Raw genomic sequence first — 19,756 nt, 5'->3', positions numbered from 1 at the left:
TTCCACGAAACCCGCAAAAAATCGACCGAACGCACAACCCAACAAAATATCCCCTGTCCAAAACCCCCAATTGGTGAAGAAGCAAAAAGTCGTTGCTGACACATAACCACATGACTAGACAATCTGGAAAATAAATGACCAGGCAAAAAGTTGCACGGAAATCAAGAACTGAATAGACAGCAATCCACGCTATCAGACAGCTGGCAGCAGCCCGGGGCTGCGCACACACTAACAAGAGATATCCATATGTAACAGGTGATAAAAAAGGATCAAAATAATGATGAGCGCCGTCCCGACAGTGCTGAGAAGTATTGAGATTCAATTTGTGCGAAAAAGCGTGTTTCCAAGTGTTAAGATTCTAGGGGAGGCATCAAGGTCATGTCAAACTGATACAGGGAAGGTCGTTCGGTGGGTAGTTTTTTTTTCAGTGATGGAGACCAGCTTGTAGGGCGTGAGGGTCCACGGTGCCAAACGGCGTCATCGGCATGTCCATGTGTTCGCGAGGCGTGTGGAAATCTGACATGTCGTTCATCAACAGCATGCCATTCTCATCCAGCCCTGGACTAGGCATGGGCATGTTGAGATTCTGCTTCGAATACATCTCCCCCAGCATCAACGTCTCGTCCATCATGCCGTGCGAGTTGAACATGTCTGCCGACGCGCTTCGGTGCAAAGCTGACAACGGTGGCGAATGGTCGGCAATTACAGGATCCGGATGGCCCATGTGTGGCATAGGTGACACTGAACTAGGCATCATCGTATGGTCAACCATGGGAGAAGGTGACAAGAATGGCGCGCTGAATTGCTGTGGCGTCCCAAACTCAGATGTGGACATGGGCGGTTGAGCTGGGTTGGACGGGAAGAAGCCAGGGCTGGCAAATTCCGACGGGGATGTAGCTGTGGCAGACATGGGCATCTGACGGAAGTCCATGCCATACCCGGCCGATGTATCGATCTGCAGCGTAGGTCCAAGAGGAGCCTGGACAGGGTGTTGTGGCATGGGTTGGAACAGGTTGTGCTGATCGGGCGCCATTTGAGGCGAGGGCTGTTGAATATGGAAAGTTGGCATGGGCCCGTGGAGCATGGAAAAGTCAATGGCAATGGGCACAGATCGACTTCTCTGTCGCTTGTGGCCCGCATGCATCCGTCCGGGGTGAAGGTGATGCTGCACGCCGAATTGTTCCTGGAACATTCCGACATGGGGAGGCTGAGGCCGCGCGAATTGGACGTTGGGTTGAGACGCGGGCCGCACGATCCCCATGTTGGGCGACACTGGCGCAGACGCAGGCATGGCATTGATGTCGAATGGGTTCAGTCGATTCTGGAAAGACTCGAGCGAGACTAGTTTGGCGAGTTGGCCACTCAGCACCTTGGGATGCCCGCCGAGGTGGTGAACCAAAATCTGAGAAGCTTGCTGGTCCTCGGTAAAGTCACCACACTGGTAGAAGCCTCCCGAGTTGGAGGAGTCCATGAAGAAATTGGGTGGCCTGTTCAACTCAATGACAAGGCCCCCTGGCCTCGGTGGAGCTCCATTGGCAGTAGGCGCCGTGTCACCGGGTTCCAACTGAATGCTCTTGATGAAGGCAAAGGGGAATTCGATCTTGTAACCAGCCGAGTCGTTGTTGATGTAGTATGTGATGCAAGCCTTGTCGGGCGAGTAGAAAATGACCAGATCCATGGCGTTCTGGCCAACTCGTCGCCAAGTCCCGATGCTCAACGATCGACAGGTGAAATGTTGGATAACTATCTATCCATTAGCACATTGACAAGCCTTTTTGCTTCGTTCGGGTCTCAACATACCAACTTTGCCTTGAGCACTGGGATCACCATTCATCAGCATAGCTCCGCCACCGTACTGTGCCATAGGCCCGCCTGGTCGCAGTAGCTGCCGAGGGAATGGTCTTCCGGATTCCATGGCCTGCATGGCCAGCAGCTGTCTCAGGGATTCAGGGATATTGTCCAAATCCTCGCCATTCTCCAAGCTTTTCTTCGCAAGCATCTTTATCTTGGCGCGGCGACGACTAAATCGAACAGTCAGCATCAAACGCGTCTCGATCGCCATGAATCATTGCCCTACCTGTTCTGGAACCAAATCTGAACGGAGCGTTCAGTCATGTTAATCTCCTGGGCGATACGTTCACGCGTGGCAGCTGTGGGAGTGGGATTCTTGTTGAATTCCATCTCCAACGTCACCAGTTGATCTTGTGTCGCCCTTTGTCTCTTTTGGTTCTTTTGTTGCTGCGTCAGAGTGCTCTTGCGAGGCGGACGGCGAGCAGCCGACGAGGATCCTTGAGTGTTTGAACTATTCGAGTTCGCAGGCGTGGTCTGCGTGTGTTGACTGGCATTGGGGGAGGGAGTGGATTCGACCGAGACGTCGAGGTCAAGATCTGCCGGGTCCGACAAAGAGTCCATCGCGTCCATCAGGTCGACCTTGATGTCAGGGTTACCCATGGTGGAATATTTGCTTTTCTCTTCTGCCTGGTATTTCACTCTGGCCGTATAAAATGGATTGATTTGCTCGTAGGGCAGAGTATAGTATGGGGGTGGGGGACACGTTGCTTCGTTAGAGCGGGAAGAGATTGTCAATTGCTGAACCGAGCAGCGAGAGAGAAAGTGACTTCGTGGCCCAGCGAGTTCGACGACTTCAATGCTCGTGCTCTTGAAAGGGGTGGGGTTTTTGGGTAAAGACCGTCTTTGGATTGGAGCGAATGGGAAAAATAGAAGCAAAGAGCTTAATGAATGTGGTTCGAGGGCCTTGAAGGAGTGAAAGGCACAACTCGAAGGTTGAGGATTGAACAACAAGAGAAGGAAAGAACGTGATACAGAGGGATAGAAGAATGGTAGGAATGGGTAAAAAGCGACAGTGAGGATGGAAGGGGAAAAAAAGAGACGGACGGAAAGACGAGACGAGAGGAGCAGGACATTAAGGGAGGGCAGCAGGGCCCGCGCGCGCGGTGAGTTCCAGTGCCCCCGGAGGAAGCGGTAAAGAAGGCCCAGGGCGGCTGCTGAGTGGTCAGGCAAGCCCTTCTGGGCCTCTCGGACGCCCAGGAACTATACCCCCTGTCCCCCAAGCTCTCTTTAAGCCCAAGACCAATGCAGGAACACGAAAGGCCCCAAACTCAAAAGCCGCACGGGCCCCCCCTGGTTGTGTCGGCGGGTCGTGTCCTTGGACGGGTCTAGCAGTCCCTGCTAGCTGAAAAGGGCGTCATTAACTCCACTGACGCCTCGTTCTGCACCCAGAATCTTACATGGCGTACTCTAAGCGTCTCCTAAGCGTGCCAAAGAGCGTATCCACTACGCCTTGATCAGACTAGCGTGAAATCCAACGACACCTTGTTTGTACCGACCGCCAGCTTGTCGCGCCCGAATCCCCTGGAGGGATTTGCCAGCTCCATGCCTGACGCGCCCCAAAGAAAAACACACCCCCAGAGACGCCAGGGAAGCACCAGAGGATCAGTCAAAACACCCCATGTCACAACATGGATTCATGCTGGCTGTCGTGTCGTCTCACCCCATCAGGCCAGGGCTGCCAGGCTATTGAAAACCCTCGGTCGCGGTTCCTGATTCGTTCCCCGCCGGTATTGTTCCGACAGCTTGCCCGCCACCACGGAGTTGCACACAAAGCAGCCAGTGCTCGACCATCAGATGCTGGAGGGGACCCTTTGGATACAGGACTCTCACATGAGCAATATATTTTTTGGTGCTAAGAGAACGGTCGAGCCATCAGTCATGCGTTGAGTACAACCACCACCGAGTTGAGGGGATTTCAATTTGCTATCCGCTGTAACACTGCTGGGACGCGTCTTGAGACACGAGACTGCCGCTTCACTGCAGCCGCCAACCTGATAACCTGTACATGCGAGTAGTTCAACATGAGATTTCCCCGAGCTTTTCGTCAGTGCTGTACGAGTACTCGATAGACCCAGTGTCACTCGTGCAGCTAGCACGCTGTGTTTCTCAGGAAAGCGGGAGATCCTATCGAGCTCACCCTTCGTATTCCATAGGCGATGCCGTTGCCACCGTAGGCTGCGGTCGACCATTGAAACCAGGTCATGAGATGCTTCTCGAAACAATTCGTGCGGATGCCAACCAGTCTGGTGTCCCATGCCGGACCTTGTCTGATTCATGTAGTCTGTGCACCGTTACGACGGCACCAATGACGCGAGGAGACGAACTCATGTTCCTGAAGCTTTTGCACAAAGGCACGTCGTGGACAATGATTGGCCACATCCAGCGAGGTCTTCATCTCTGTTCAACACGCTGCTGGCAGTTATGATTCGCTACAGAACAATCGGACATGCTTCTAGGCTTCGGAGGGTCGTCATGATGTGCAAAGTGGTTGTTGAATTTGAACTCGTCAGGCCGGCAGGAAGTCGATGTACCAGTGGTCTCACACATTACATTGGACAGCCTGCTGAATCTAATCGTGGGAAAGAAAGCCAGTAACATGCACGAAAGGTGGCAAAAAATTCCCGCGCCAATGCCTGTCTCAAATAATGGTGCGAATCTGCACCTAGCCAGTGCTTCTTCTTGTGCAAGTTCTCGTGTGCTCTTGATTGGCCACTCCGCCAACGACAAGGCCATGAGATGTTGCACATGCCAGAGGTGGTCCATGGGACGATCCTCCTGAAGGTCCAAACCGGTCGAATGCTCCAGCACATACCCGGGTCCTGCTGCCTGCATGGAGTGACATGGATATTGAGACCGCCAAAGTGTACTTGCTACCCTCGTATTCGGCTCACCCCAAAGCCCGCTGCCTGCTGTCGCCACAATGATTTGTTTTTACGGAAAATGGGCGGATAAAGGAACCATGGTCAGTGGCGAGATAGCTTCTCTGAGTCCTCGGTACTCGTAATCCGAGCCTGTTGCCCTATGGATGGATTCGTTTACTCGTACACCCATGTATGCCCAGGTCTCTCTGGCTTATGGACCATGTGTATTGCGTCCAGAGCCATCCGCTTTCCCCGTGGCATTGAGACTCGAGAGCACGAGCAAAGAAGGTTCAAACCACGATCTAGTGGACGCGATAAGTCGAAATGGTTTGCGGCCTTCGATAAGAAACAGATAGGGGTCGGAGGTTTGCGCAATGCACACCAACCAAATTGAGGCAGAGGGCCTGGTGCGTTGGTGGTGGTCTGATGAGGCTAACCCTCGTGAAGTGTGGCAGGTGCTGCAAAGACGAAGCAGCTATACCGCAGAGGGATGCTGGCATGATGCTTGAAGCTTTCCTTCTCTCGGGCTGTTGATGTGGCACCCACGCTGTCGAGCCGCCTGCATGGAACAGTCCCAAGCCCATGAGGATCTAGTGCTGCATGAGACATGGGGTGGCTTGTTTCTCCTTTACTCCGCATCCTTGCTTGTGGCACTTCACAAGGAACTAATGCCAGGTACCCAGCCGCGATCATTGGAGGAACAAAGCGCCTGGTGGCCGAGCAAAGTGGGCCATCCAGACAAGACCAGCCAGGGATCCAGGATGATACACAAAGGTCACCCCCTCCCCCCCTGATGCCGCTACCCAGATTGATAAACCTTCAACGGTGAATAACGGTGAAGGAGAGAAAAACTCTTCACCACGTGTGGAATAACCGTTACTCTTGTCTGGAAGAACCTTATTTTGTCACAAAGAGCAGACCAACCTAGCGACGACCGAGGAGGGTAAAGGAAATATCGAGGAGAAATTCGGTGGTCGGTTTGAAGAGGATTTTCAGTACGAGGGATCGAGGCATCTCTCCCGCAAGCGCAGTCAGCTCTGGGTGTTGAATGATACGAGGACATCAGCCGATCACCCCCGTTCAGCTGGGCGGCAATCGAGGCGAAGGAGAAGCAACCTCGACCAGGCGGGTCCATGGAGGGTGAAACACCCAAAGAAAAGAACCTCCGTTTCTCCTTGTGGGTGTCACGTTGGAAGTGAATCCCTGCCAAGGGGGACCTCGCTTCCCCAATGGCCGGTGGATGTTTCCTCAAACGCACTCGACCCAAAGCTTCCCTCTTCCTCATTCTCTTTTGGTGCCTCCGTCCTTTTAGTTCTTTCGTGTACCTTTCCTACTACGCTGTCTTGGCAGTGTCGTCTCAGACAAATCCCTCAAGACTTATCGCATGGGCGACGATCTCTTCAGTCAGCGTCCGCGCTGGTGGAGGAGGCGTCCAGGTGTCGAACAGAGAGTCGATTCCTCCAGCAGGATGGGGCGCAGGTGCTTGTCCCCCTATACGGAGTACAATGTCTCACCTCAAGACCCATCTTAGACCCAAAGCAGGCATTCCACTCGACGATACCGATTCTACCTCATGCACAGAATCGATAGCACGAATCCCCCTGTCTGTGATTGCGAATACGGTGAAGAGAAAGATCTACGAGGTACCGAATACAGGGACACGAATATGGAGTAACGATATGACAAGGTGGACGAATCCCCGTATATTTTCATACCCGATTGCTCCCTATATGCATGCCCTCTTAAGTTAATTCATGTTCCAAATCCTGGTCGCATGTTCCGTCATAATTCAGTGCTCAAACACGCTGTACATTTCATACTCATTTCTAATCCAGTCCCTCAAAAGGCGTCCTAGGGGTATCTTGGTCGTCACCCATGTCTCTATCGTAGTAACTCCTGGCTCCTGCGCACTGCGCCAAACCCCTTGCTGAAAAGTTCGCCGATATCGATTGACTTTCGTTGTTCCGATAGCTGTACTTCGCTCATTTCGTGACTGCTCGCTTCTCGGTGATTCTGTGGTCTTCTGGTCCGGGGCTCTGCTTTGGTGCTGAGTCCCGAGTCGTTCCTCCTCATGTTGGGCTTTCGCCTGTCCGTCATGTCTCGAGGCTTGTTCAACAGCTCTTGGACTTGTGCCTCCCGTTCGGCTTGTTCGGCTTGTTGGGCCGCTTCTCGGGCCAATTCCAGGCTGGACTTCTTGGTCCCTCTGTCCCAACCCTGTTGCAGGAGATCTGCCGCAGCCTCTTCAAACCGCTTGCGAACCTCTCTATCTTGTTCGAATCCTTGGAAGACGTCCACGTCGCTAGGCCACACCGCCGCGCTGATCGCTTTGATGATTACTTCGAGCAGACACACAGCCGAGATGGTCCAGAGCAGTGTGATCCACCAGAGAAGATTGCGTCCGAAGCGATCCAGAAGGGCGTGGTTGACACTGTACACAGGGTTGAAAGGGTATATGCTTGACAGAATAAGATTCCACAACCACCATCCACCCACTGACAAGAAGATCGCTATCGCTGCCATTACCGATTTATGGTGCAGTTCGATGAACTGCAACTTCAAAGAGATGATCACCACACAGGCAGTGAATACCAGGGAGCCAAAGGCGTACAGCTCCTGGTCGCGGGTGAACAAAGCGAGGCCGTACATGCCGTAGATCATGAAGTAGACAAGAACTGCTTCACATACCGCCAGTGCAGACCACCTCAGATAGATCCAGAAGTTGAATCCGCGGTCCCGTTGACCGTAGTTGTAGAGTTCTGGCACTGCCAGCAACGTCGATGCAGCCAAGTCCTTCTCGAAGACCCCCAGGAAAATTACCGGGAGAGATGTGAACAGGGTATTGAACATGGACAAACTCCACGGCTCGTACAAGCTTGTGCCGGTGTATCCATTCCATCGCTGGTAGAGAGCCTGAGCATTGTAGAACATCATTTCTTTCCACAAAGTACCGAGAAGATATTTGCAGATTCGAACATAGTGCCATCGCCCATGCACAAGCAATAGTTTCAACAAGAAACGGAATTGCGCAATTGAGTAGTCGGAGGTTCGTGCAGCTTGGAGACCTTCCTTACCTGCAATTCCAATTCCCAGATGCGCCTCTTGGATCATAGCAATGTCGTTGGCGCCATCTCCAATAGCCAATGTTACAGAACCCTTGACTTTGGTCCTGATGGTCCGGACCAGAGAAGCCTTCTGACTAGGGGACGCCCGGCAGCATACCACGGAGTCAGCCCGGATCGCAACGTCGGTGAAAAGCGCCCTTGTCGCACGGTCGGCGTCGATAATAGTCAGAGTTTGTCCATCGATAACTAACACGGAATGCGCCGTCTTCTCGTCGGCGATCTGAACAAATGCCTGCGCCAGTCGGTCATGCAAGTCCCCAAACTCATGGTCAAGGACAATGACAGTAGAATAATCCTTGATCAATCGACACGAGTGACCAATGTTGATGGCAGTCTCTCGTTTGTCACCAGTAAGCATCCACATCTTGATACCGGCTCTCCGAAACCGATCAATGGCATCCGGAACACCTTTCTGAAGTTTATCCTCAATTGCGGTGGCTCCAAGTAACTCCAATCTGGTCTCAAGTAACTCCGCTGCATGTTCAATTTTCTCCTGCCGATCCACGATGCTTGTTGTCGCAGATAGATAGACCTCTTTCCAAGTCTTGTATTCATCTTCGGTCAGGTAGCGATATGCATACAGGAGCGTTCGGAGGCCTTCTGTCGCAAAGTCATCAATGTGCTGGAAACAACGTTCGAACACGACATCATCGTCTAGAACAAGGCTCTCTTCAACTAGATCCTCCGAATCGTCGACTTGCATGGAAACACGAGGGGTGATCTGAGGCGAGTATTGAGCTTGACCACCCACGTGGCTTTCCGACTTGCGAGTTGTAATCTGCATTGATGGTCGAGGCGAGTAGAATTGAGAGCTTTTCCGTCGTTGAGAAGTCCCCACATCTCTTTCACGTTCTTTCAACCAATGGTCAACGCTATCACGAGCAGTTCGAGAAGGGTCGAAGGAGAAGCCGCTCGGTCTTGGTGAAGCCGCATTGCCGGAGCTTGACGTTCTACTCAACTGAGTGCTGCGCCTTCTCAAAGCTTCTTGGGCCTCGACACTTTTCCGCTGACTGGCTCGTCTTTCTACAGCTTGCACATTCGAAGCTGCCAGATCTGCTAAGCGCAAGAGTTTCCGAATGGTACTGTCCGCCCCCTTACTGACCAGGCAAATACGTTGATCGGGAAAACGTACGACGACCGACATTCGTTTCCTGGCGCTGGAAAACTCAATAACATCCAGCACTTCGTAGGTTTCATAGATGGGAGAGTCCTCGTCTCCGTCAGAATAAGTCTTGATCGTCACTGTGTTGGACTGTCGATCGGTAACAATGTAACCCAAGTCTTGTGCGGCTGTCACCAGAGCCAGTTCATCCGGAGAAGCAGCCTGATATTCAATGTTTCCTTCATCGTCTTTTTCCGGAATACAAGTATGGCATAGAGCCAGTGAAAGAAGAAAGAATCGACCTTTCCGTGCAAAAGCAGTATAAGGTCGCCGATAGATGTAATCCAGTAGATCTTGGGTCTTGCCTGTTTCCGACGTCATGTCGAGACCGTTTGACGCTCTCCACTGAGTGTCGTCCGCACCAAGCACGTCCTTTGTCTGATTATCAATTCTAGTACTGGCTGACGCAGTAGATTTCCGAAGAGCCCTAGATAAGGACGTCCGCAGCTTCTTCTCCGGGCGGTGTTCCTTTCCTTTACCACCTCGCTTTTTGTGCCACAGCTTCTCGCGGCCAGCTCCGTCTACAGCTTCGTCTTGCAGGTCGAGGTCATGCAGCCACGCTGTGCCAGCGATGCTCATCTTCCGAAATTTCATCGAATTGTTCGTAAGTGTCCCGGTCTTGTCAGAAAAGATATAGCTGACCTGACCTAGTTCCTCGTTGATTGTCGAGGTATGCGGTTCCATCGGGGTGTCTGATTCAGGATCGTACATATCCACATCGTTCATCAGGAACATCTGGGCCAACTTGACGATTTCGAGTGACACATACAAGCTCAGAGGCAACATCGTGTTCAGCATTATGATGAAGGAGGTCAGAACATGACCAAAAGGCACTTTCGCGTCCTGGAGGTACCACGATTTCTCCTCAGTTGTCCGACGCCAAATCTGATAAGCCACAGTCAGGATGATGGCCATGAAGATGACGAGGGACGCCACAAAAATGACGACTTTGTTAACCTTTGCCTGTAACGTCGGTGCTTTGACCCGTGGAGTCTTGTTAGCATTCATACGTATTTTGCACTCCTCGCCAGAATAGATGACCAAGCCAACTGCATATGGAGTATTGCGCAGGACACTACCACGATACAAGACTTCCGAATTGGTCAATGGTAGTGTCGATCCGTTAATCGTTACCCTGCCATCGAATTTGTAGAGATCCAGGTTCGGATCCTCGACCACGAATTCAGCAGGGAGCCTGGCGATGGCATCGAGATCTTGACAAGCGGCACTCACTTCGCCGACAGGCTTTCTGGATTTGAGGTTCGTTTCACCATCAAGGCTTTTCGTCTCAACGTAAGCAGTGTTCGCGGGGTCGTCACTATGAAGCAGTATCAAGTCGGCGGGAATTCCGGCATCTCTCTTCAGTTGTACGATATCGCCAACACGGATTTCGCTCCAAGTTTTCTCCTGCCATTCCGTATGGCTAGAGCCAGATGAGGAAATCCTGAGAACCTGCGTGATTCTTTCGTTCTCTTCCTTGTCCAGGCGATGTCTCCTAATGTCGTCATATCCTTCTTTGGCCATGGATAGAGCAACAAAGATCAGAAGCGGGATTATGGTGGTGTACGTCCCTGTGGTACTCAGACCGGGTATCATTTGAAGTATGGAAACGCACAGGAAGTAGAAGTTCGCGAGTTTTCCAAATTGGGCGACAAGCTGTCTGGGGACAAAGTTCCAGGGCGTGTAGCGACAAGAACGGATGACGTTGCTGATGTAGGGCTTGCCAGTCCTCTCGTCGAGGGCGTGATCAGCCTCTATCACATTCACTCTGATATGCCGTCCATCAAGACTGGGCGGAATGGTGTTGGCTCGAATGATTTTGTCCCGTAACAGAAGGTATCTTTCTGTGAGGCGCTTGAGTAGAGTTGAGCGAGAGTGATGTGTAGACATCCATCGTCGGTACAACGGCAGCTCGAGGTCTGAATCCGATAATCGAACAGGTCTGCGCGCATCAGGTTCTTCTTCCGCCTCCTCAATAGTGATCGTGGTCGGGCGCGAGTCAATCTTTGGTGCGTCGGCCCCAGCCTTTGAAGGATCCATCTCAAATGTACCTGCATTGTCCGAAGCCTGCCTCTGGATATTCTGTGCGAAAAGCGAACGTCTGAGGGAGTATCCCCGGCTGCGGCCCACGGATGGGCTCTTAAGTATGCCAGCATGAGGACGAGCAGAAGTTTTGATCTCCCTCGTTCGTATATCCTCCTCTGTCTCTCGGGGCAGTTCGATCGAGAAGCGAACCTTGGACGTGTCGCCGACACAAGGTTTCTTCGCAGTCAAATCCGCTGTGTCTTGGGTCGATTCACCATTTGTACCGACGTGATATGTGTCTTCGCTCAAAGATTCCCGCTCACTGTCGTCGCGATTTTGACCACCGGGGCCTTCTGACGGGTTTGCTGCCATTGCGAACCTCTCGAAAGGCTTCTAGGAGCGGGCGCAAAGGGGTGGTATGGCTTGATTGTTTCATCGGCGCAGTTCTCTCCGAGGGTTGAATTCACTTGTTGGGGGCAAAGAATGGGAGACGAAAAAGTTCCTTTGTGAAGAGACGGACTCGACGAAGGTCAACTTCACGTATCCGAAACAAAGACATTGCTCAGAAGGCGATGGCGACGCAGAAACGACGTGTCTCAGATTGCGCGGCTGTCCGAAGGGACAGTTGGGCGAGCTCGTGGAGAGGCGGTGGCAGTGCATTGAAATGTTGCGCAAACAGCAGATTCAACGGATCTCCGAAACTGGTGGTGATAGGGCGTGTTCGCCACGCCCACCAAACAGGATCGCAGGAACCTGCAACAGCGTGGCAGCGGGCACACCCCGACGTCAAAAATGTGGGCAGATGGTGGGGTTTGAACGGGCATCGCTTGAGCCTCCCACTCGAGCCACTCTCCCTGGGCGGGTTGTCTTCGGCGTGACAAGGTGAATAGGTGGGTGTGACATCACGCCTAGATCACCTTTGGCACCATGGCACCTACTCGGTAAACAAGTCCTCGTATCGCTTTGAGCCCGACCACTCGTCTTCCCCGATGCAACCTTTTCTAACAACTTTTCTCCCCACGGTGCTGTAACGAATTGCCCAAATGGGTCTGGTCTGTCTTTGTGGTTCACTTCCGTCTCTGTCGATCCTCAATCGCTGACGCAGTTCGTGCGATCGTCTTCGCGTCGTCTACAATTGACATGGTCGACAATGCCTTTTGACGACTGAAGTTCCGCCATATTTGCATCGATGTAGTGCACCGGTGTCTAGATGATGAGGAGTAGAGTCGAAGGAAAAGTGCGACAACACACAAGTTGGAATACATTACCAGGGTTGCCGCAGGAGATGTACCAGATGTTCGACGGCATCTCCAGCACAAGAACAGGCCTTTTGCTGCTGGATTTCCCAGCCATGCGAGGTACAGTTGAAAGAAACCCCGGCAGTCGTTAGGTCCATTGCTGCGCAGTTTTTGACACACTCACTTCGTTTAGACCTTAGCTCCTGAGGCATGGCTCCCAGGTGCCAGCTCAGGTGCTGGTATTTCGATTGAACATGGCTGCCACCCACACAATCGAACCACTTTTCAACTCCCTAATCGATCCCTGGCCTTTAGATCGTCATTCGGCCGCTTGAGATATTGAGACTCACAGAGATCCTAACGTGCTCGCCGTTGTCACTCAAGCCAAGGGGAAGAATCTCCTTTCGGGAGTTCATGAACCATGCCCAAGTCACAGCACTCCCCTGAAACCCGGACCATATGGTCGAAGACACATAAGCCTCCTGCTGGTCTATGGGCGCAACAATCGAAACCAAAGAGTTCGGCGACGACAATCAATCATATTTCATGAAGGTACAATTGGAGTTCTCTCCTTCTTTTTCTCTCTCTTTCTATTCGTGGGAAGATGTCTCAGGACATATGGCACAGGAAGGGGAAAGAAGGTGAGAACAAAGGTTTGCGGGACGAGAGACTGAAAGAAAAAGGGGGCCATGCCGGTTGAGAGTAGAAGATACCCGCTGCACGACATTGACAACATCGATTGAAAAGTCATGTCAATGATGAAGAAGCTGGCGCGACGAGGCTCTTCTCGCGGCAGAAGTCATGCAGACTCCGGACAAGAATGAGCGATGGGGTGCGGGAGGGGGTAACTCAGGCCACGGGTGAAGGTCATGGAGAACGTCCACACTCCACCTTGATCGTTTTCCAGGTGTTCAGTATTGTTTAGGAGCGGAATGATGCATCTCGTTTTCCATCTTGGTCCTGAACCTGCCCAGGGCTCATTAGTCGTCCCACGAGGTTGAATATCCACCAACAAGACGCCTGCATGTCTTGGTCCCGGCAGCTCGCGCAAGGTGCATTTACTGCGAAGAGGATACCCACAAGGTCGACACCCAGCTCATCATTGTCCATAGCAATCCTCGACCTCCATTTTACGCTCACGCGGTTTGATATAGGGTCTTCGACGAATCCAGGGGAGCAGCAACCTTGTCTCTCGAACAATCTCGTTTCTGTTGCTCAGCTCAGCGTTATCGAACCATATCGTTCCCCTTCAATGGAGTTCAACATTCTGACATGTCGCAAAGACAACAGCGTGCCTCATGACGGGGTCGGCGAGGATGTGTTCGCATCATAATACACACAGGGTTCGAAGAGGCGTGGCTTGAGACGTGGGCCAAAGGGGCATCAAAGTGCCTCGACGCCATGCGTTTACTGCCTTGTTACCAATGACAGCAGCAAGTTGACTAATGCCTTAGTGCACGAGCCACTGGATGTTTTTTGAAGAGGAGTTGGGAGGCGCAGGCTGCCCTTGCCGAAGGAAAGGACCTCTCGTCCGACAGGATCATATCAGCCGGCCATCAAGCTCAATCATCCGGAGCAGTCGACGTCGAATGATGCCCCTGGATTGATGACGACGGACGAAGTGTCCAGGCTGATGGCCGAGAAGCTCGTCCGTGTCCGAAGAATTCGGCCAATCTAGTCTGCAGCACTCTGTTTCCCAAAGAAGTCATAACATCAAGCCCCAAATCCGTCTTCACAAAGAGAGTGCCCACTCACCGGCACTTGGTTCCACCAAGGGACAAAAGCCAGGCCCGCTGATTTGGACGGCTCTAGAGCACTTCCTGCCCCTCTTTGATGCAGGTACCCTGATTAGGGCATCGTCAAATGTTCTAGGTTGGAGACAACATCGTTGAATCAAAGCACGCAAGACCACGAGCATCGGCTGATATGTCTGGACTTCGAGCAACGCGCCAGGCGACGAAGTTTATTTGACCGAATCTCGAGTGTGGAGAAACGACGATCGAGTATCCTCATGCAAGTGCAACGGAGCCATCGTCAATGCCGAAAAGATAATGCGGAAAGGGTACGACGTACTGTGTGAGCCATTGCGGACGTGGACGTGATAGAAATAAAGCTTCGGACGAACGACGGGCGGACACGGTCGGCCGTCTTTTGGTCAACTTCCCCAATACTCAAACATTGTCAGCTGATCTGGGTATAAGCTGAGCTGACTTTGCACAATTCTTATCCACAACAAGCTTCAGCCTTGTCTTTGACGTTGTCCATGTTGACTTCTGGCGCAATGAAGGGTCCTTGTGCTATCTTTGCTGACAGATCAGAGCAATGCTCTGGTCTGCAGTTTCATCAGAGAACCCACCTGGTCGCAACGACATGCGCATTGCTCCAATATGGCCGCCTCACCTGCAGCAACAAGATATAAGGATGGAAGAGCATCGTGAAAAGAGAGGGACCAGAGAGTCAACAGAAAGCGATCAAACAAGGGAAGGCAAATGGCAGTGGAGAATAACAGAATGGCCGACGCACACCACACAAAAGTGACAAACTCAGCTTCAGACCCTTCATCGCTCCATGGCAAGACAGCTTTGGTCACCGGCGGTTCCCGAGGGGTTAGTATCTGCCTTCTTGCTAATTGAGACTCAATTGAGTGGAATGGGTGTGTTCTAAATTTTTGGCCATTCTCATATAGATCGGTGCCGGCATCGCGCTTCAGTTTGTCCGCAAAGGCGTCGCTGCCATTGCAATAACATACGCCACCAACCTCAAAGCAGCCGAGGAGACCTTGTCCAAATGCCGCTCCATCTCCCCGAATCTGAAAACAGCCGCTATTCAGGCCGATGTCCTCGATCCATGCGTCGGTCCGAAGCTCATTCCAAAGGTGCTGGAGGGACTGGGGACAGACAGGATCGACATCGTCGTCAACAATGCCGCCCTCGTCAATGACCTCAGTCTGATGCAGCCGTTCGCAGACATAACCGCTGACGTTTTCGGAAAGACAATGCAGGGCAACGTCTTCGGAGCAATGAGCATCATCAACTCGGCGTTGCCGCATTTTTCACCCAAGGGTGGTAGAGTGATCAACATCTCGAGCATTGCCAGTAAAATGGCCAATTCGGATCCGCTCCTGACGTACGGAGCATCCAAAGCCGCACTGGACAGCATCACACGATCGTTAGCGAGTTTCTTGAGCGTCAAGACCGGCGCAACATTCAACAGTGTATCCGTGGGACCAACCAGCACGGATCCGGTAAAGGCTGTGGCCCAGGAATTTGGGGAGGCGTTTGTCGAGGACGCAACCAGGCTGTTCACGGTCGAAAGAAGGTTGGCAGAGCCCGATGACATCGCCTTTGTGGTCGGGTTCCTGGCAAGTGACGAGGCAAGGTGGATCAATGGGTCGCACATTGCAGCAAATGGTGGAAACAAGGAATTACTAGCTTTGCAGGGATAGAAGACCTCAAAGCAAACCGCAAAAGGCAGCCTAAATTTTCCTGATAGCTAGATACAAGAGCTGATTGATCTCAAGGTAGTCTCTTGATCCTCGTCGGTCCCTTGTAGCCAAACGGTGTCATGGCGACCTGCAATTTCTCCGTCTTGAAGTGCTGAATGCTTCGAAATGCTCAGAATCTCCGATGAGAACGCGGCGAGTGTCGTTGAGCATGACAACAGGACGCTCCTGAAATACTCGAGCAGGTACTCATACTGGGCGGTTCTCGTCACGGGGAAACCTTCAGGGTAATGTGCCTGTGTGGTCACTGTGGGTGCCTTGCCATGTCATTTGTTCAGTGCAAGAGAGCGCTTCTTGTGTTGCAGCCACTCAAAGATCGCAGGTCCCTTTTGCTGAGCTTTAAGCCTCAAAGTGTCAGGATTTTGCTGGTCACCCTCAGAACGGGGCATATCCAAGTCTTCTCCACCGCAAGGTAACGACTGCTTGGGGATCTTCGTGGCAGCATGTAGTCCGCGCTTGGGGCAACTTTTACATGGTGGTGTGATTCCGACTTCCGAGGCCTTCGCCCATCGCCTTGCATTTCTGGACGGCAGAACTCCCTTAGACAATAGCATATCACAAAGTGGTGTCTCGGTAGCTCTTTCCCAGGGATTTCGGCCACAGTGGAGCTCGTGCTCTATTGTATCAGTGGTGCACATTCGATCGACCCACTCCTGCAACTCCAGGGCTGAGGCAAGGGTGGAAGCCTCCATGGCAGCCGCTGAATGAATAACAGAAAATCGTGGCCGGGTGGAGGGTCGGTCGTTCAGAAGAACCGCGGTTGTTGGCGTCGCAGGAAAGGGTAGCCTGTACTGGTAGGGAGTATCTGGGATGTTGACAGGATTGAGGGCTGTTGATGTAGTGTATGCTTATAATGATTTCGAAGAACGACGGAAAAAGAATATGTCATATGTAAGAACAGAACCGCATTGAAGAGATGGCAAGTGATGTTGAAACAGTACGATTCTGGCTGGGCCAAAGATGAGGATTTTGAGAAGAAAGGATTGAGAAGTGTTTGCTCCAGGCGGAAGGCCCATTCTGCAGCAGATTGAAGTCCAAGGAGTAGGAAGATGGGGAGAAAGAGCTATTGAGCCCATGAAACAAAAAGCGCAGTCGAAGATGAGAATCTCTTGATCAACCCGAGTGGCAACCGAACAGCATCGTCTCTGTCCGTACACCTTTCCAACCTGACATCCTCCCTGTTTGTGAAGCAGGACAGCATAGAGTACAAAATCCTGAAGTATACATACCTTGAATGGAAACCGACAGATCTATAGTCGCCCCAATTTCCATCTAGCAATGCGCGACTGTACATCCTCCCATGGTATTTGCTTGACTTTTTTCCCACTCAAGTCTTCCCCCTCTTGGATTACCACAGTCGGTGCGCCAGTTCCGTGGCCATCGTTGTCCACCTTTCCAGTGAATATTTGTGTAGCCACTCGTCTCAAATCGGCAACTGTGAGGGCATCGATTTTTTCGCACATTTCCTTGACGCCGACCTTTCGTCCATGAACTTGAACTTGTCGGCCAAGGTCCTCCAATTCAACCAGCCTTGACTCGAGGTTCATCAGGAGGCTAAATCGCAGTTGGTTTTTCGCGCGATTGACTTCAGCAATGTTCAAACTGGAGAAGCCGGATTCTAATGTCAGAGCTTGTAGTTCGCGGCAAATCACGTCCACCATATGACCGACTCGACCTGGCTCACATGCCCCAGCGATGCCGAAGAGACCACTGTCGGTATAACTGTGGTTGAATGCCACACAGCTCTCAACCCATCCGTGCTGGTTGAGGACATTTGTGTAGAGTCGAGAATACATTCCTTTACCAGGACCGCCAGCCGAGAATGAACCCCCGCCGCCCAGCAGAGTCTGAAGCGTGGCCTGAGCATAAATGTCTTCTGAAGAAATGGGGAGACCCTCAAAAGCAACATGCACGTACGAGAGGGGGATTGTGAATTTATTTGGTGGTGGAGGAAGCGTTGGGAGTGCCAGGTACCCTCCGGTATAATGAGATGGCATTGTGAGAAGGGATTCTGGAGGAGGTTGAATTAGAGAAGGATCGAGAGGCGATACAGTTGCTTGATGAGGTGCAGACGTGGAGAAGCTATTGAAACCAGGAATCTTAGATAAAAGCCTGCTTGCAGAAGATTGAGGTGGAATTTGCTGTGTATTTGGTTGCGGTGAACTCGGTTCGGTAGATTGCGACGTAACTTGTGATGGCGATGGTTGTTCAGATTTTGGCATATCTCCAAAGTATTTTTCCGTCAAACGAACGGCTTCTTCGTGCGGGATGCCGGCGAAAGCGACCACTATCCGCTCTGGCTTGTAAAAGACGCTCCGGTATTTTTCAATCAATCCCTTCGTGATATAAGGCAATCTCTCTCGAGGGCATAGAAGAGGATGGCCCAAGGTGTTATCCTTGTAGGCGGCCATGTGCAATAGTTCGGGAATGATTAGATCTGGCTTGGCCCATATTTCTTGGATCTCATATTCGGCCGTTTCCAGTTGTTGTGCCACCTCTTCATCTGTGATTAAAGGATCTCGAATCGTTTCCGCGAGCAGGGCGATGGTGTCGGGGACGCTGGCGTTAAACGTGGCGGACTGGTACATCAGAGCCTCTCTCGACGACGCACACTGAATGTTTCCTCCCAGCGATTCCAACGCCTCAAACATCTGATCTGCAGTCCTTGCTTTTGTTGATTTGAAGGCTAACCGATCCACAATATGACTGACGCCTCGAAGAGAGTCGTCCTCATATCGCGACCCAGCATCGAGGTAGACCCCGACGCCTGAGAAAGGGCCCGGTAGTGATTCTGTTGCGACTCGAACACCATTTGGCAACTGGGTAATATGGTCTAGTTCAACAGGATCCTGAGAAAACACGGTGGTCAGACAAATATCACTTGCTTATCAAGGCGCGGAAGTGCAGACGTACTTTGTGCAGAGGATCTCTGATGGTCGCATAGTTTCTCCCCAGAGGCCTTGGGGTCTTGGTAGATAGCCTCGCATTGCGCAGTGCCCTGACTGCTGCAGTGCGCATGCTGGTGATAATGGAGGATACGGAAGAGATAAAAAGGACGGGAGGAAGTCGCCGCAATCGAGGTCCAAGCGATCAAGAAAATGATGTCCGCAGGCAAATTGAGCAAGATGTTTGAGCCACCGGCTGTGGAGGCTTTTGTGGGGATGAGGATGCAGTGATACGATAGGCTAGACGTGGTGGCCTCCTCTGTTGTAGGGCTGTCACTCTGTCTGACAATAGCCTGAGTGCACACGGTAAACAGATGGATGGATAGACAGAGCGACTAACTGGATGAGATAGAGATCGAGAGGCGGTCACAGGCGTTGTGGTTCGTCTGACCTGCGGCTGACCAGTTGGTGCCTGTAGCCGACTTTGATATGCTCGATGACATCGATGGCCGCCCGCTGTGATCAAGTGGACTGCGTCCCCTTGTGCTCGGTAGAGAAAGGAGTTGGTCGTTTACTATTCTTCCTAATCCCCTGGGCACTTGGTTTCCTGGTATCCTGTCCATTCCCCTCTTAACAGGTCTCGAATATCCCCCCGAGTTCATGTCCTTGTCCGTGTATTTGATGTCCCACGTTCTCTTTGCTCCCTGACTTTTAGGCGCCTCTCCGCCAATTGAAGTTGCCCTGGATTGGGGCCCTGCGCAACCACACAAGCCACTCCCCTAAAACTTCTTGGTACCAACAACATCCCTGCCGTGTCCTTTCCCACTCACTGAGGCCCTGCCTGTCGAATTGCGGGCACATCCTACATCATCTTATCCACCATCTTATTTACAAAAGTTACCAGACCCGGACCCTTTTGCTCTGCCTGCGCGATTGAGTCCGAGCCTGCGCCTTATCGGAGGCGCATCTTACACCAAGCCGGATGAGTCTGCGAGATTGTTCGATACGAAAGAGCGACATTCTGGGTTCGGTTGTTGTCGTTGCCATTGTTGCTTACTACCGCCGTTGCCGCCTGTTCCTGTAGTGCGGTGTTCCTGCCCACAATCACCT

The 19,756-nt window shown here is 52.0% G+C and overlaps 4 protein-coding genes across 4 annotated transcripts; 1 reads left to right on the top strand and 3 right to left on the bottom strand.

Moving 5' to 3' along the window:
* Positions 1-424: 424 nt before the first annotated feature.
* Positions 425-2,451, bottom strand: Z517_01632 (uncharacterized protein; the record flags this gene model as incomplete). Its single annotated transcript, XM_013434591.1, has 3 exons — positions 425-1,743; positions 1,801-2,021; positions 2,078-2,451. 3 exons carry the CDS (start codon positions 2,449-2,451, stop codon positions 425-427), a joined length of 1,914 nt encoding a protein of 637 aa, XP_013290045.1.
* Positions 2,452-6,593: 4,142 nt separating this feature from the next.
* Positions 6,594-11,393, bottom strand: Z517_01631 (uncharacterized protein; the record flags this gene model as incomplete). Its single annotated transcript, XM_013434590.1, has 1 exon — positions 6,594-11,393. One exon carries the CDS (start codon positions 11,391-11,393, stop codon positions 6,594-6,596), a length of 4,800 nt encoding a protein of 1,599 aa, XP_013290044.1.
* A 3,376-nt stretch (positions 11,394-14,769) lies between these two features.
* Z517_01630 (uncharacterized protein) lies at positions 14,770-15,704 on the top strand (the record flags this gene model as incomplete). The annotated part of the gene is made up of 2 exons (XM_013434589.1): positions 14,770-14,865; positions 14,946-15,704. The coding sequence occupies 2 exons, from the start codon at positions 14,770-14,772 to the stop codon at positions 15,702-15,704; spliced, it is 855 nt and encodes a 284-aa protein (XP_013290043.1).
* A 1,307-nt stretch (positions 15,705-17,011) lies between these two features.
* Positions 17,012-18,779, bottom strand: Z517_01629 (uncharacterized protein; the record flags this gene model as incomplete). The annotated part of the gene is made up of 2 exons (XM_013434588.1): positions 17,012-18,610; positions 18,675-18,779. The coding sequence occupies 2 exons, from the start codon at positions 18,777-18,779 to the stop codon at positions 17,012-17,014; spliced, it is 1,704 nt and encodes a 567-aa protein (XP_013290042.1).
* Positions 18,780-19,756: the final 977 nt, after the last annotated feature.

The sequence above is a fragment of the Fonsecaea pedrosoi genome (genome assembly GCF_000835455.1).
Source record: "Fonsecaea pedrosoi CBS 271.37 unplaced genomic scaffold supercont1.1, whole genome shotgun sequence".
NCBI classification, from domain to species: domain Eukaryota; kingdom Fungi; phylum Ascomycota; class Eurotiomycetes; order Chaetothyriales; family Herpotrichiellaceae; genus Fonsecaea; species Fonsecaea pedrosoi.
The sequence above is the reverse complement of the archived record's forward strand: the minus strand, read 5'-3'. Positions and strand labels throughout refer to the sequence as shown.